The sequence below is a fragment of the Bombyx mandarina genome, chromosome 01 (assembly GCF_030267445.1).
Source record: "Bombyx mandarina strain Sakado chromosome 01, ASM3026744v2".
NCBI classification, from domain to species: Eukaryota; Metazoa; Arthropoda; class Insecta; order Lepidoptera; family Bombycidae; genus Bombyx; species Bombyx mandarina.
The window spans coordinates 7,770,353-7,784,962 of NC_143208.1; the positions used below are offsets into that span (position 1 = coordinate 7,770,353).

Here is a 14,610-nt window from a genome sequence, read left to right on the forward strand (position 1 = left end):
ATAGATAATGCACCCACCGCCCACCCACTTCAAAAGATAAATAGGTAACCATTGGGACACGTCGATGAATGTCAATTGACTTATATTATGTGTACTGGGAGTTCAGTGAAATTGAAAAATAGTTTATTATAACTGGGCAACAAAACAGCACCTATTCAAAAATAATACAATCAGTATCAAACGAAAACTGTCATTACGTACATGTAGATTTAGTCGTCCTTGCAAAATTAACTCGTAAGTGGAAAGTTTTTTTTTCCTTTTCCGATAACTACTTAATTAAATTACGTTTACATTCTCATACCTTAGAAAATTTTAAGCTCTTATTTTCCAAAATATATTTAGTTTAAATAAAGGTATTGTTTTAATTAAATTAAACCACTTTGTCTCAACTACATACGTAGACATAAATAACAAATTTTACATATCCGATTATTACTTATTTCTAGAAAAATATCAATAAATTAATTAATTTTGCATAATAAGTCGACGAATCTTGATAACACTTTGATTGATGGTCAAGATAGGATAAAGAATAGATAATATTATAATTCCTGATTTAATGGTATTATTTCCGATTTTGCAGATCAATATGAGGCTTTTAGTTACAATAGGTTGTATGATCGTTTTCCTTCACTGCTCGTATGCTCCTCCTGTGACCCCTGATAAATCAGAAGACAGTGAAATTAAGGATGATTTGGTAAGTGAAAGTTAGATTTTAATTATAGTTTGACTTCAACTTAATTTTACCTACCAAATATGTATGTTTGCTATTGGCGTGTATGTAATATATATGTTATTAATAAATTTATTTCAACTCTTCAACTTTTTAATTAGCTTAACTGTAAAGCTTTGCATATCAAGCACTCATTAATCACATTTTATTTATGGCACTTTCTTAGATAGTTAGGTACAAGCTCATGGCCATATTTTAAGTGGTTACTGTAACTACCAAACTGGCCTACCACAATGGTAATGCTACCACTTAACTTAAGACATATGGTTAAAGTCTCAATTGTAATGTATAATGGCTGTCCTACCTTTCAAACTCGAATCCTTTGTTGCATTAGACATATTCAGGATTGTAACTACTTCAGTGGATTCCTAATACAAGGTGTATTAGGAGATGGCAGAGCTAGATTTTGAAAAAAAAATACATGTTTTTTTAATAAATTAACAAAGATAACATGTATAATTAATGTAAATCATGATTACTTGTCAGAAAGCATAATTAAAGTATTTGTTATCTTTATATTAAATTCTTGATTTGTATGTCTTGTAATAAAATTATTTATTAGTGTTTGAACTTTTATCTGATACTTTGCACATCCTTGTTTGTTAATGATGTTTGATTTCATTTGCATTTTATTTTTAGCCTAATTTAATAGTAATAATAGTGCACTGAGTTAAAACTAACATTAGAACTATGTGACAAAAAGATTTGGTTTATGCAAATTGTACAAATTTTTTTAGTAAGAGAGCTATTTTTAGTTTTATATATGCGTGCATGTATTTAAAACTTGGATTAATTTCATTAGCTAAGCAATTTCATTTGGAAATTAACATTAATGATATCATTTGTATTCTTTACTAAATATTCTCTGCGAAATCTTAATCTAGATTTATTTATAGTATTGCTCATGCTTACCCATTTTGTATAGTCACATCAGTTCTTTGTGTATAAAAAATGATAAAAAGACTGAAAGTACCAGAGGAGATTTGAGTTTCTGGAGTCAGTCATTTATAGCATAGTTTGATTGTTTCTATTATGTTAATGCTTTAATGTAGAATATATAACTCATATTCTTGTGTGAATAAAAACAAAGCTATGCACAATTAATAAAAGATATAAAGTATTTAAATATTATGTATTTTTATTTACAACCTTTTATCAAATAAATAAATATTTTCTGTACTATATAGGAGGAATATATGGAGTATCATAGGTACCTCAAGGAGGTTGTGCAAGCATTGGAGAGCGATCCTGATTTCAGGGAGCGATTAGAGAAAGCTGATGAAGAAGATGTTAAAGTAAGAATCATTTAAAATGGAAGATTTTAGACAAGTGTAAACTGAAATTATTTATTAATCTGAATTAATTAATTAATTAATTATATAATAAATAATTAAGGTATACAACAATAATTTCTATCTCGTAGTCACTAATTATTAAGACTGTTGAGACTCTGTTTGGGAATACAATCATTCAATAGCTACTTTCATTGTGACCTAAATTTCCAGTATACTCTTATTAAGTGATGCGACAACCAGTGCATAAGCCCCATAAGAGGTATCAATTTATCTAATGAACATTGTATTTAATGAGTATTCATGAATGAATCCACAATGAAGGAATATCATGAAATGAAAATTAAACTCACAAAAAGTATAATTTGCGTAATTACTAGTGATAGGGCATATTGTGAGTGTGCATTGGTGTGTACCGTTACCCTGCCTATATTTGCTATGAAATACTTGTGTGGTCTGTTTTGAAGGGTTGCGACTACTATACAATTGAGACTACTGCTACACTATACAATTGAAACTTAAACCTTATGCCTTAAGGTGTGTAGCAGCATTTGCATTGTGATATAATATATGGATGCTGTTAACTACTGAAACTCTTAAACGGGTTGTAATCTCGTTCAAGCAACTCAATAAATCATCTATAAGTAAATAAAGACATTTTTGTGATGCACCACACCACATCAGATACAAAACCTTGGGATGGACCTTAGACCTTATAAAACTCCAATACCTTTTGTATCTGGGTTGGAGCTCTCGCTCTTACAAAGGCTCCCACAGTAAATGCATCAACCCAAGATACTGTTTCCAATGACTTCAGGGTGACCACAGCACCGTTTCGCCCAGAAGCTAAAAGTATATCAGCCTAACAAAACAAGCTTTTTAGAAATACTGTGACTAGTTAAAGAATCCAGCACCATATGTATGGTAGCTGCAAATTGTTAAGCTGACACTTCAAAGTTTGGAAGTGGATAGCCTTTGACTAAGCTTGCCCCTTCTAGCTTATGCAAATATCTATAACAATAATACATTGCAAAGACTGTTTTTCATTCTAGTCTGGAAAAATCGCAGAACAGCTGGACTTTGTCAACCACAATGTGAGGACAAGGTTGGACGAAATCAAGCGCCGAGAACTAGAGAGATTACGGCACTTAGCTACCAAGGTATAATAATAACGGTTTTATAATTTTAATTTATTGTATTTACACACCATATATTTGGCCCTTAGTTTTTTCTATCTGTACAAGTATGGAAGTGTGAGAGGAAAGAACCTTATGTCCCATAATGGTACAGGGAGCTATGTTCTGCATTATGCGTTTGATTATGCATGTGGTTTAGCAGCATGGCTCATTTATATCAGTTACTACTGACTGATAAAGTGTGTACATTACTTTAGTCTTTTTTTTTTCCCCACCTAAGCTGATAGCCTTGAGAGGCTATTTCAGCATAACCTTAACTAGTAGGTGAGCTCACGGCGTTCAAACCGGAGTGATGCTAACACTGACCCTCGCAAGAGCAGTGCTTCACAGAATCTACCATCGGATTAGTGTCCAGTAGTATCGTTTACTTTGTGCCAGAGGTAGGTTAAGCACTGGGCAAATATTTCGTTTTTTCAAAGTACATACAGTGAATTATGAACATTGTTCGTGTATTTATGTTCAGTGCAGTAAGATTTTTCATTGCAAACTAATTTGTTAAATCTAGATTATTTAATTACCAAATTATTAATATTGAATTATTTTTTCTTTCGAATCAGCAATTCGAGCTCACCAATGATCTTGACGTCAATATGGGCAAAGTACCGTCTAGTGAACATTTAGATCATACAAATGCTCACACATTTGAAATTGAAGATCTGAAGAAACTTATAATGAAAACGACTTCTGATCTTGAAGCTGCTGATAAGAAACGCAGAGAAGAGTTTAAGGTCAGTCCCGTTCTTGATATAAATCTGATTAAAAAACCATTCTCTGTCTCCACTTATAAAATATTCCAAAACAATTTAATTACATTTAAAACTTTTATCATGTAAGACATAATATAATAATCATATTAGAAATTATTGTGCGTTTAATAATCTCCAACCTAAGAATGTGGCGATTTTTAGTGACCAACTGAAAAAAAGTTAAGGCCGTTATTTAATGTTCATTTTATGATTACAATTGGTTTAAAAATGTAAATGTGCATTTAGATCATTTAGTTTAGTTCACATAATATAAATTTGGTTAGTACAGTCAAATGGAAATTAATTAATGGAAAACGGAACTTAAAAAAACTGGTTTTACTTGCTAGTCCAACTTAATTTAAAAATGCTATAATTTTGATAGTAAATTAGTGTATTGTCTATAATATATGTATGTCTACAATTTCGGGACTAATGATATTATCGATAATCTTGTTCAAAGATTCAAGCTAAAATATAGCAAAGATTGAGTACCATCGTGTTAAAAATATAGAAAAAGTATATTGTTCCTTTTTGAATTCGGCTTTTGGGGTATATTAATTATTATATGTTTTACATTATTAATTTAGACAATTTTATATAAAACTAATTGACCAAGGTAAAATAATAATAAAAAACGAAACTCATTACAGACATACGAAATTCAAAAAGAATTTGAAAAACATCAAAAAATGGAAGAAATGGGCGACAATAAAGAATATTTGGAGAAAATAAAGGAAGAGGAAGAGGCCAAGAAACATCACAAGCCTGTAAGATATGATTTTTTTATTGTCATATTGAGAGTCTCAAGAACAATGGGAACAAATTAATATATCAAATCTTAAAAATATTTTTTAACCTGTCTCTATATAATTAGAATAAGAAAGGATAATAAGAGCTCTCACCTAAATATTCTAATAATAATATACAAGACTTGTTTATTTTATTAGTTTCCATTGCTTAAGATTTCTGTAGAAATATATATTATAGCAGACCGCTTTGGCTCCGCTCGGGTCTTTAACAAAACTTTCAACGACGTTGTAAATAATAAGGTGTTCTACAAAGTCGTAGTACATTATTTTCTTCTATCATCAATAGTTTTCGCAGGGCACGCGATCTAAAGAACATTTTAGGTAATTTTTTACACCTTGGGTTACATTATTGGAGTTTTAGTGAGGATACCTATTTTTTAAAAAAAAAGGTTATTTATTAGCCTATGTCACTCGGGAATAGTGTAACTTTCAAACAGTGAAAGAATTTTTCAAATCGGTTAAGTAGTTTCGGAGCCTATTCGATACAAACAAACAAACAAATCTTTCCTCTTTATAAGATTAGCATAGTATAGATAGTATATATGTATTACGTTTTTGTAATTTTTTCAAATTCCTTAAAGGAAGGCAAAATGTATTTACGGTATTTAGGTAACATTTTAATAATTGGTAAAGAAGGAACGGAATTATTAAAATTAATTAATAAAAAAATTCTTATACAAGTTTCGTCTGTTGAAATCACCTCTTTGAACGTTCATAATATACACTCGAGTAGAATTCCATGAACGCATGTTGATAAATAATTTTGTTTATTGCTTTTCGAATAAGTCCCTTATCGCGTTTGGTTCGTGTTTGAACTGTTTGAGTCAGATTCTGTGAGCATTGTTTTGTAATGACGTTTTCTAGAAAATAATCGAATAATGCATACTAGCTATGTTGGGTAATTCGTCGATAAAGTTATGCTTATTGTACTCGTTGCCTTGAAGGTTAAGTAACTCTCACAAAACATATTCATATTGAATCAATAAACCTTGAAACAAATTTCATTGGAAACACATAATTTGTGTTTCTTTAATCTTTAATTACCAAATAAATCTTTATTAGGATCGAATTATAAGTCACCGTTTGTTTCACACACGTTTGAATGAGTAGTTAACTCTCCCATATCAATATAATAAAAAATAATTTTAATTAATCATGAAGGCAATCCTTCATGATTAATAACAATAATTATTATTTTTATTGCCTAGATGGGTGGACGAGCTCACAGCCCACCTGATGTTAAGTGGTTACCAGAGTCCATAAACATCTACAACGTAAATGCCGCCACCTACCTTGAGATATGAGTTCTAAGGTCTTAGTTTTTACAGAGCAACGGCTACTTTACCCTTAAAACCGAAACGCATTACTGCTTCACGGCAGAAATAGGCAGGGGTAGTGGTACCTACCCGTGCGGACTCACAAGAGGTCCTACCACCAGTGATTACGCAAATTATAATTTTGCGGGTTTGATTTTTATTACACGATGTTGTTCCTTCACCGTGGAAGTCAATCGTGAACATTTGTTGAGTACGTATTTCATTACGAGGGCGGCACTGAAAATTTCGGGAATTAACGAAGTGACACAACATTACTATTTAAAAATGTATTTATTGCTTTTCGAAGTATTCTCCGCGAAATTTGACACATTTTTCCATACGATGGAACCAATCATTGAGGCAACCATTCCATTCGGAAGTTGGGGTCTCCAAAACGGCCGTTTGGTAGGCGTCCACAGCTTCTTCAGGTGATGAAAATCTCTGTCCACGCAATTTATTCTTTATTTTAGGGAAAGTATAGAAATCATTAGGGCTTAGGTCGGGGCTGTACGGCGGATGGTCTAATAATTCTATGTTTTCTTGCTCTAAAAACTCTTTTGTTCTGTGCGCGGTATGAGAACTCGCATTGTCGTGATGGAGGATGATGCGGCGGTTGCAGTTCTCTTTACGGAGTTCAGAAACGACTTGTGGCAAACAAACGCTAGCATACCATTCTACATTAACCGTTCTTTGTCCCTCAAGAGGAATAGTCGTAACATGGCCGGTTTTGGAGACAAACATGGGCACCATTTTTTTTGTAACACTCCGTGAACGAACAATTTTTGTTGTCTTTAACTCATTGTCGAACACCCAAACTCGTGACTGGTTTTTTGTTTTGGGTTCGTACGCGTATATCCAGGATTCGTCACCTGATACAATGTTGTATACAGCATTTGAGGATCCTGCGTGGAATCTTTCGAGAGTTCTGACGCACCAAGTAACGCGAGCCGCTTTTTGCTCTTCACAGAGCGAATGCGGTATCCATCGGGAAAACAACTTTTTTACACCTAATTGTTCATGCAAGATTATTTGTATTTGACTCATACCAATGTCTAAAGTTGCCTAAATTTCGCGGTATGTCACATGTCGATCTTCCTCAATCAGCTTACGCACAGCATCAACGTTTTCTTGGGTGACTGCAGTTTTTGGACGACCTTGACGGGTATCATCACTGAGCTTGACACGTCCACGTTGAAACTCAGCAAACCAGCGATAAATTGTGGTTTTGGATGGGGCTTCATCACCAAATGCAGAAATCATCCGGTCAACACACTGTTTTTGTGTTAAACCACTTCGAAAGTCATAATAAATCATCGCTCTTGAATTTTCTCGAGTCAATTCCATTTTCTCAACGACTAAACAAGTTTGACAAAACCTCGTGACAAGACCGAGAATCTTTTTTTAAATAAATAAATGGTATTCGATTTTTAAAACCAAGGAGTTTTCGATTAAAAAGATTTTAATATGACAGGAACAGTGGAAATATTCCATTCCCGATACTTTTATTGCAGCCTAGTAGAAAAATTGGTACCCGCCTGCGGGATTCGAACACCGGTGCATCGCTACATACGAATGCACCGGACGTCTTATCCTTTAGGCCACAACGACTTCAAAACGATTAGAGGACTTCACAAAAATGATTTAGTAACAAATTACATGTACAGTATAGCTTTCTTCCATTTAAACTCAATAAAAAAAATTAAATTGTATCGTAGGTTTTAAACCGCCTTACATAGTCGAGGCTCATGTTGAAAAATTCATGTTATTCTAGTGTTGTGCGATCAGATCTAATCACGCGCCTATTACTTTCTTTTTATAATTTACGATTTAAATAATATTACAAATTTTAGTTAGATTCCACCCGCTTGCTGGTAGGAATTTAATGTGTTGTTAATTTACCTGTACACAAATATAACTAAAAATACAAATGACGAGTATAAAATCTATTTCCGCCAATTACCATTGCTATTTCCGCCTCATTAAAGGTTATTCCCCAACAGGGCCGCCACGCTTCAAATTATTAAGTGTAGTAGGTAATCAACGAAACTTAGTTTTTAGAATTGGATAGTTTTCAAGATGTGAAACATTGTTTTCTTCTCCGTATTTTCCTTTCTAGGTTTTTTCCGTGATCCCTCTAGTAAATACAGACTTTTCGCAAGGCTAGGCGTAACATTGTTTGGCAAAAGCATTCATGTCACGACATATAAGACCACGGCTTTATTCTTTATTCCAATGTAATTGAGACTGACCACGTCTCGCAAGTGTGTGGTGACATGTATGTATCTAATGTTACCTCTTATAGACTGTAGTAACCTGCAGGCAACTGTGAGTACTAAATAAATACAAAGCTTGTTCTTGTCAATTATTTCTTGGTCAATGAAGAAAGAATTGAATTCAATGTCAATCTTTCGTTCATCAATTCTTTCAAGAAAAATTCAATTTAATGCCCATCTTTCATTGTAAACATTTGTTTCGATATCTAAATACAAGGGCTCACTCGGGACTTTGTCTGTCGTTTGTTTTCGTTTCTAATTCTCTTAAAAATAGTTTTTATTTAATGTGAATTAAAACGCAGCTCCATCACCCCGGTTCTAAACAACAATTAGAAGAGGTCTGGGAGAAACAGGATCATATGGATCAACAGTTTGATCCTAAAGTTTTCTTCATGATGCATGGTGAGTTGATAGTAATCGCATTATTAATATTATGTTGTTATTTGTAACAGCTTCACCATCCTGTGACCAAAGGCCAGTTATTAGAGATTTGGAAAAATGGTGACCATATGGATTTGAAAGATTTCGACCCTAAGGTGTTTTTCATGTTGCATGGTAAGACATGTAGCATGCAACGCATTATAGCTGTTTTTTTTTGCATCACACTCATCCATTCGTATTTATGTTCCGTCGTGTAATGATTTTGTGCATGTTTAGTTAAGTACGTAGGTACGTCTTGCCATAAATATTGTTATAACGGAAAAAAATTAGTTTTTTCTTTCCTAATTCCATGAAACTACTGCAGTGTGCGATAGCTAATACATTAATAGTGTCCTGAAAAGTGCAGGAAATTCAAAATTGGGTCTTCTTAAAATAATCCACAATCGTTGTGACCAGTTATTTATTAGTGAGAGGATGTCAGGTTCGAAATTTAAATATGTATATTATTGTTTCTTTATTATAACCGTAACTATGGCTAGACTGTATTTAACACTTTTGAAATCATTGTTTTCCTGTTTGATTTGTTTTATATTGACTAGTTTTATTTGTTGTGTGTTGTTGATGCTTGATTTGTGTTGTTAATACGTTTGGCTTAATGTGAACTCATATATAGTCTTAATTTCGTCAATAGTACATTAGCGCGCGCTCTCTCTCTCTCTCTCTCCATTCATTTTGGCACTAGTAAATTAGTTCTATCTTCCTCTTTTTCGGAATAGATGTGGACGGTAATGGCGTTTGGGATGCAAATGAAGTGAAAGCCCTGTTCGTTAAGGAATTGGATAAATTCTATGGACCTGGTGGCCCCAATAAAGATTTGCACGAAAGAGCCGAAGAGATGGAGAGGATGAGGGAACATGTGTTCAAAGAGAATGATAAGAACCACGACGGACTGATTGATTTCCATGAGTTTATGATGGCCACGCAACGTGCAGATTTCAATCAAGACGAAGGTAATATAGTAAAAAGATTGGTATGAAAACTTTAAGGTTATCAATTAAATATCACTACATAAGATGTTTCCTCTCTAGGCTGGAAGCCAATTGAAGAAAATCAGGTCTATACACAAGCAGAGTACCAAGAGTATGAAAGACGTAAGCTAGAAGAGATAAGATACTTGCAGCAGCGTGGTTTGGTAAGTGCTGTATTTTTTAGAAAAGAGCATTTTAAGTTTTTAACATAACTGCGCATTACAAATTGTTCTTACATTGTCACACATAAATAATTATATTGGAAAAATTTATCAATAGTGATTATTTTGGTTTAGGTTGATCCCCACGGTCGTCCACTACCAGGATCTCAACACCAAATTCACCAAGCTCTCCAGGAATTCTACGCCCATCAACAACATCAAGGTTATCCGGCACAACAACAATACCAACAACCCCAGCACCAGGGTCAAGCCCAATATTATCCACCGGGACAAGCACAACAAGGTTACCAGCAACCCCAACAAGGATATCAACAACCTCAACAAGGATATCAACAACCTCAACAAGGATATCAGCAACCCCAACAGGGATATCAACAACCACCTCAAGGTCAATATCAAGGACAGCTAGGTCAGTCACAGAACCAGCCTCAGCAAGGACAGTATCAAGCTCAGCAACCGCCTCAGGGGCAGTACCAGGGACAACAACCCCCTCAAGCTCAACAACCACCTCAAGCTCAACAACCCCCTCAAGCTCAACAACCTCCTCAAGCTCAACAACCACAACAGGCTCAACAACCGCCACAAGCTCAACAACCACCGCAGGCTCAATATCAAGGACAGCCGCCTCAAACCCAATATCAATCACAGCAGCAGCCCCAAGTACAGCAGCCGCCTCAAAATCTACAACAACCCCCTCAAAATCAAGGACAAGCACCACCGCAGCCTAATGTGAACCAAGGGCAAGTGCCTCAGCTACCTCCAGTTCCCATTCAAGGGCAACCGGCACAACAAGCTCAGGCCCTACCCGTGCCGTCACAGAATGCTCTACCCCAAGTAAACTCACCTATTCACTAAAATAGAGTATTAAAAACAAAATACGACCTCTACATAGTACTCTACTCTACTCTAAGTAGAATTTATTTCAATTCGATTAGACTCAATTAGCGTATTTAGTCGTTAATTATAGCAATACCTGTCCCGTTGAACTTTTTTGCTTACATAATATGTGAATTTGCATTAATTATATCTCGTATTTTAGCTCATTAAATTTTGTTTACTTGTTGTAGATAGCGTAAAATTACTCACTTAAAAAATATACTACCCATTTCCTGAAATATTTGTCTATTGATATAGATGGATTTTCACTTTCTTCATGGTGCTTAGAGCCTCAAATGGTGCCAAATTCGTTTCATGTCTGTCGTTACATCTTTTTTATATTATTAAGCTTTTCAAATTCAAATGTAGAATTTCAAATATCAATAAATATAAAATCCAAGGAACTGCTTTTCAATACTCAGGGCTGACTATTCAGTTTTATTATAAAAGTTGTATGTAGGCATAATAAAATACGTAATGAACAGATTTAAAATTACACTCCCATTGAGAATTAAAAAAAACATTGTTTCATTTTTGTATTCACTCAGATTATAATTAATTTGATAGGAAACTTTTATTTGATAATTGAAAAATCAGTCCTTAGTGGGTTTTTTTCGTATCTCAGGTCGATAATGTCCTCACCATTAACCTGTAGACTTACATCAGTCTATTGCAACAATGGACACTATTCAATGGAGATTTATCTGATAAATTATTTGAGGTGATCTCATCATATCCATTTAAGCATTGCACCGTCCGCCATCGGAGCAAAGTTCGTCCATATTACACAGACTTACTTTTCCGTGTGCGATCCGGCTTTGGAATGGACTGAATATACCAGTATGAATGAATTCAATTTTTTTTCCTACCTATTCTAGTAACCTCGTGGGTTATTCTATATTCACCGAGCTAGTAGGTGAGCTCACGGGGCTCCAACGGGGAGTATTGCTAACCTAACCTAACACTGGCCCTAGCAATAGCAGTGCTTCGCAGAATCTACCACCGGATCGGAAATTCGACCCACTGAGAAGATCCGGCGAGAAACTCTGTGGGCTGTCTCTATGGGCAAATTTACTCGTCGAGCCCTTCGTCGCAAGCGACGGGTTTGGCGAGGACGGTGATCGGTGCTTGAGGTACTTAAAAGCACCGGTAATGGATCGGGAGGATCCGTAATGACGTGTTTAGGCTGAATTCTATAGTATTGAGAGCTATGACATGTTCTTCAGATGCGATTTGTAAGTAGTCTCGTATGGTAGGCGGCCTTCCAACTATAATATTGCAATTGCAGATATTTATGAGTATCAGTAAACCGCTAGATCCGCGGTATGCCTTTTTTATCATAGCACACTTAAATTTACCATGCAATGCGACGTTCTCTTTAGTTACACTTTGAATGATTTGCAGTGCTTGCCGTATCGTGGCCGTTTATAATTTCCCTAAACATCGGTATCAAAATGAACAATGCGTACCTACATTAGAAAGTCTGATAATTTAATATATCATATTTAGTAAAAAGGGTTGAATCTATATAAAAATTAGGGTGTTAGGTACATTTTAATTTGTACATTCGAATGATACAAAACGATTGAGGTTTATAAGTATTGGCCATATGTGTCTGTTTGTGTCAGGACTGCCAGTTTACATACCGCTATCTATACTTCTATACTAATATTATAAAGAGGAAAGATTTGTTTGTTTGTTTGTTTCGAATAGGCTCCGAAACTACTGGACCGATTTGAAAAATTCTTTTTCCATTAGAAGCCGACATTGTCCCGGATGAACATAGGCTACTTTTTTAAAAATTTTTTTTTTTTTTGTGTGTTTTAATGTTTCCGAAGCGAAGCGAGTCGCTAGTTAAATATAAAGAAATCAATATGTTTCTGAATGTAATAATAAGCGTTATTTTATCAATCGTTCACTCGCACAATCCCCTTATAAGTTATAAAGGTCAGTGAGATACAATAGGGGATTTTCCTTAAAGCAGACTTCCCCTGAGCATACCTATTGAATTTTATTACTGTTCAATAATAATAGTTTATAAGATAAATTTGTATCTTAGGAATATTGTATATTGTACCTTGAGAATATTTTCATCGGTTTTCACCTCTGCACTTCATAAAATTTTAAATACAGTTTATAACTCAATATATTACAGATACATTGAATCGTTTTTGGTTATTAGATACTAGTAAAAAAAAAACAATAATAGTTCTAAATTTTAATTGGAGTTATCTATAAATGTGGACTTGTTTATTCGACTTTGTTTTGGGGCTACGTCAACAATTATATAAATTAGTCAAACAGGAAGTTTTTCTTTAGGCCAGAATATTAATCAGATGATCTGGAAATTAGAATTAGATCTCTTCGAGTAGGTGTCGAAAATCACTTTGTGATATGACTGTGGGCTCCAATAATCACTAAGACACGCGACCTGTGAGATTGTCTACACAAATAAGGAAAAAAAAGACGATTATTTCCTATAAAATTTACCTTATTTATGGGCTTATATATTTTTATTTGAATTGAGTAGTAAGTATAAGTGTTTGTAAATTAAGTGGCCGCGGCTGTGAATGTGTACATGTCTTATTCGGTTTCATAGATATCCTTCATATTTTTAATTCGGTTCATCAAATTCAAATACACTGTCTAAGTTATTTTATAATTGTTTTTGCCGAAGGCGTTTACGCTTAACCTCAAACCGACGTGACGGAATTTCCAACAATAACCATTACAATCTAGAAGTCTAAATAAATAGGTAGGTTATTACGACAAATGATGATTTATCAAGTTGACAAGTTTCACTCTTAATTGCTATGTCATTCTGTAACCGCTTTTCTACCGAGCTGGTCTGATGATGAAAGAAGTTAGTGGAGCTGGTTCCATTAAAGCCTGAATACCTGTTTTAGTGAGTACTTGTACACGCAGATACGCCGCATTTCCCGCCCGGATACATACGTTTGCCACGGATAGGCTGAGCACCGCTATGATCTCGTTTTAGTATCACAGGCAACGATCTGTTACTCCAGGATGTAGGCAGTGGCCGAGAGCGAAGATAACTAAATTATAGGGTTATGACCTATTCTAACTCACACACATACTTCAATAAAGTCATCTCGAGAAAGGAAGCAGCAACTCCGCCGTCAAAGAATTTGAGCGAGACAGCGCGCGGAATACCGCCCGCTGCCCGCTTAACGAGGTATCTGGTGTAGATGCGGGAGCGCCGCACAGTGGGTCGATACTATGATTTGAGTGACTTAGTGACCAACTTGGTTTTTTAACAAATTTTTTTACGTAGATAGATAGAGCTCGTTAATCTCAATAATAATTGTTTTGGGCAAAAATTACAAAAACTTTATAGTTTGGTCAGAAAAATGTGTTTTGTGATTTTTTTGTATGGAGCGGGTCACATTAAATTAAATTCCTGCTAAGTACCGTGAGGTCCCGCTTTGAAACTTTATTTTTCTTACACCTTGTCTAGTCTACTATCATTTGATGCTATGAACATGTGCATAAAGTTGCAACTCTGCCAAATAAATGGATCGAAAAAAATGAATAAATATGACGGCGTTAACGATATTTATGTTATATAGCACGTGCAATAGGAGTGACTCACACAAGCCAGGTGCGCCGGCCGTGTCGTTCCACTCGTAAACAACAGCTGCAACAGAAGTGACTCATAAGCCAGCTGCGCCGGCTAGTATAAAAAGGTGGAACGTGCCTTGAAATGGACATTCGTTCGACTGCGTTTGCCCGGTGCACTTACTACGTTGTTACGTTG

The 14,610-nt window shown here is 34.8% G+C and overlaps 1 protein-coding gene across 2 annotated transcripts; it reads left to right on the forward strand.

Annotated features, from left to right (window-relative positions):
- NUCB1 (Nucleobindin 1) lies at positions 1-11,232 on the forward strand. Of its 2 annotated transcripts, none has more exons than XM_028176381.2 (10): positions 1-234; positions 584-697; positions 1,921-2,028; positions 3,078-3,185; positions 3,779-3,949; positions 4,618-4,734; positions 8,668-8,767; positions 9,523-9,756; positions 9,835-9,938; positions 10,071-11,232. In XM_028176381.2, the coding sequence occupies exons 2-10, from the start codon at positions 590-592 to the stop codon at positions 10,809-10,811; spliced, it is 1,791 nt and encodes a 596-aa protein (XP_028032182.2). In that variant the 5' UTR covers positions 1-234; positions 584-589; the 3' UTR covers positions 10,812-11,232. The 2 variants fall into 2 exon arrangements, with proteins under 2 accessions (XP_028032182.2, XP_028032180.2); XM_028176379.2 differs by lacking the exon at positions 8,668-8,767 and adding an exon at positions 8,818-8,920 and having other exon boundaries at positions 25-234.
- Positions 11,233-14,610: the final 3,378 nt, after the last annotated feature.